At 44.6% G+C, this 2581-nt stretch overlaps 1 protein-coding gene across 1 annotated transcript; it reads right to left on the bottom strand.

Annotated features, from left to right (window-relative positions):
* Window positions 1-240: 240 nt before the first annotated feature.
* On the bottom strand, window positions 241-1334 carry LOC101946455 (olfactory receptor 51G2-like). The gene has a single exon (XM_005311447.3). The coding sequence runs from the start codon at window positions 1332-1334 to the stop codon at window positions 399-401; it is 936 nt and encodes a 311-aa protein (XP_005311504.1). The 3' UTR covers window positions 241-398.
* Between the last annotated feature and the right edge of the window lie 1247 nt (window positions 1335-2581).

Below are 2581 nucleotides of genomic sequence, written 5' to 3'. Positions count from 1 at the left end.
TTTAACCAGAGACAGGACAGTGACAGGCCAGGTGTAATGGGAAACAACATCCACCTCCCTTCTCTTTATTGACTGTATCGAGAGGAATTCTGAGGTCAGAACAACCAGCAATGTGGCAATTTATGGGCCAACATCCCACCGGTCCCCTGGCTCCCAACGAACACAGTCACTTTGAAAATGCTGCTGCCTGTCTTGGTTTCCTTTCCCTAGTGCACTTTCCTCCCTCACCAGCCCGTCTCCAATTGCTCCAGGCATTAGACCCCGTCTGAACCTCTCTCTACAGAGTGGAGATCAATAACTCATGTAGTGTTGGAAGTAAGGCTCCAGGATGGAATAGGTGGGCTCTGTTCAATGTCTCCCTTGACGGCAGTGCTGCAGCTGGTTCATGAACTGACCCTTCACTTGACGAATGCCCTGATTATACCCGCACGCAGGTGTCTGCATTTCACGCTGTACACGATTGGATTAATCAGGGGTGGGACCAGCAGGGAGATGTATCCCAGGACAATCTGAAGCAAGGGAGAAGAACCCTTCCCAAATCTGTGTAACACAGACAAGCCAATTTCTGGAGTGTAGAAGAGCAGGACGGCGCAGAGGTGGGAGACGCAGGTGTTCAGGGCCCTGAGGCACTCCGCCTGGGATGCAATGCTCAGCACTGTTTTGAGGATCATCACATAAGAGAGAAATATGAACAGCGAGTCCAACCCCACTGTTAAGAGTGTAATAGTCAAGCCGTAGATGCTGTTCACTCTGATATCTGAACAAGCCATCTTCATGACCTCTTGGTGCAGGCAGTACGAATGGGAGAGGACATTGTTTTGACAGTATTGGAACCGTTTCAATAGAAACGGGAGTGGGAATATTACAGCCACTCCTCTTAGCACAAACACCAGTCCCATATTGGCTATTCTTGGCAGGGTTAAGATGGAGGCATATCTCAGTGGGTTACAGATCGCGATGAAGCGGTCAAAGGCCATCAACAAGAGCACTGATGATTCAATGAATTGAAGCGAGTGTATGAAGAACAGCTGGGCAAAACAGGCTTCGAAGCTGATCTCCCTAGAGTTAAACAAGTATATGCCCAGTATTGTCGGCATGGTGGATATCGATATTCCAAGGTCTGTGATGGCCAACATGGAAAGGAAAATGTACATGGGCTCATGAAGCCTTGAATCTATTTTTATAATGAAGAGAATGACTGAATTTCCTACTATCGAAATAACATACATTAAGCAGAAGGGGAAAGAGATCCAGAGATGGATGTCTTCCTGCCCAGGTATCCCAGTGAGAAGGAACATTGCAGAGTTGAAGTTGGTGTCATTGACAGCTGACATAATGTACTGGGCAGGTCCAAGAAATTTTTTACTTTCCTTCCTGAAAAGAAAAAAGAACAGGAGACTAGGTTATATTTAACGAGACATCGTAGTTCTCTCGGTGCAAATCTAGAGACACCCAGGAGCTTAAGACAGAGAAGCAAAAATATAGTCTTGGATTTATAGAAGCAAGAGAAAGATAGGCATTGTCAGACTGGATCAGATCTGTAGTCTATGTAGCCCAGTATCCAGTGACCAGTACCAGATGCTGCAGAGGAAGGTGGAAGAAGCCCTGCAATAGGCAGCTATGAGATAACCTGCTTCCAGGGAAAATTCCCCTCCCCCTCGAGAGCCAATAGTTAGACATATTTTGTGCTGTAAATCAGGAAAGTGTTGAGCCCTTCCAAGACTTTTAAAAAAAAATCTTCACTACTGTAATTAAATATTCTGTAACCCATATATGCCTACAGTCCCTCTTTGAATCCTGCTAAGCTCTTGACCCCATTGGTCTCTTGTGGCTGTGAATTCCACAGCCTAATTGAGTGCTGTGTGATTTTACAGTTGAGACCTTCCCACAGACACTCCTTCTGGCCCTCCACTTCCGAGTGTTTCCCATTTTATCATGACAGCTGTGTAAACACATGGTGAGAGCAGGGTGAAAGCTGACATTGTATTCATCTGTCCTGCACTGAAGCTATTTATAAACATATTTCAATGCCTCATTATATATATATACAATTGTCTGCACTCCTGAGTGTTCATATTATGCTACTGCCTGTTTGCAGTACATGGGACAAATATTTGGGGCCAGGTTTTTAATTCAGTAACATTGACTTCAAAAATATCACTCCAGATTTACATGTGTAAATTCAATCAGAACCGATCTCTATTAACTTTCCCTTACCAGATGCTCCCAGTTGTACACTCTGACCTACAAAAACTCTTCCAAGAGAAGCTGAAGTGCTTTGAATGGCCAATGTTGACCGAATCCAGAGAGTTCAATCATCCTACAGGCTTCTTTTCATCCTCACAGGACCTACATCCTCTTTCCATGCAGTAGCCTGTAGATATCTCGCAAGTTACAAGCGAAAACAGAGTTACTTCAGCTGGGCAGGGGAGGTGTTGCCATTACAAATGGGTATTCAAATTGGTGAATACTGCAAACACTGGTGTTGCACTAATATACAGCTAAGTGTGCAAGTTACTTCAGCCATGCTCATGTAAGAGGTGATGGTCGTAAATGTAATACTTACAACTACTATAACACT

Source organism: Chrysemys picta, chromosome 1 (assembly GCF_011386835.1).
Source record: "Chrysemys picta bellii isolate R12L10 chromosome 1, ASM1138683v2, whole genome shotgun sequence".
Lineage (NCBI taxonomy): Eukaryota > Metazoa > Chordata > Testudines > Emydidae > Chrysemys > Chrysemys picta.
This window is presented reverse-complemented; position numbering and strand designations above follow the sequence as displayed.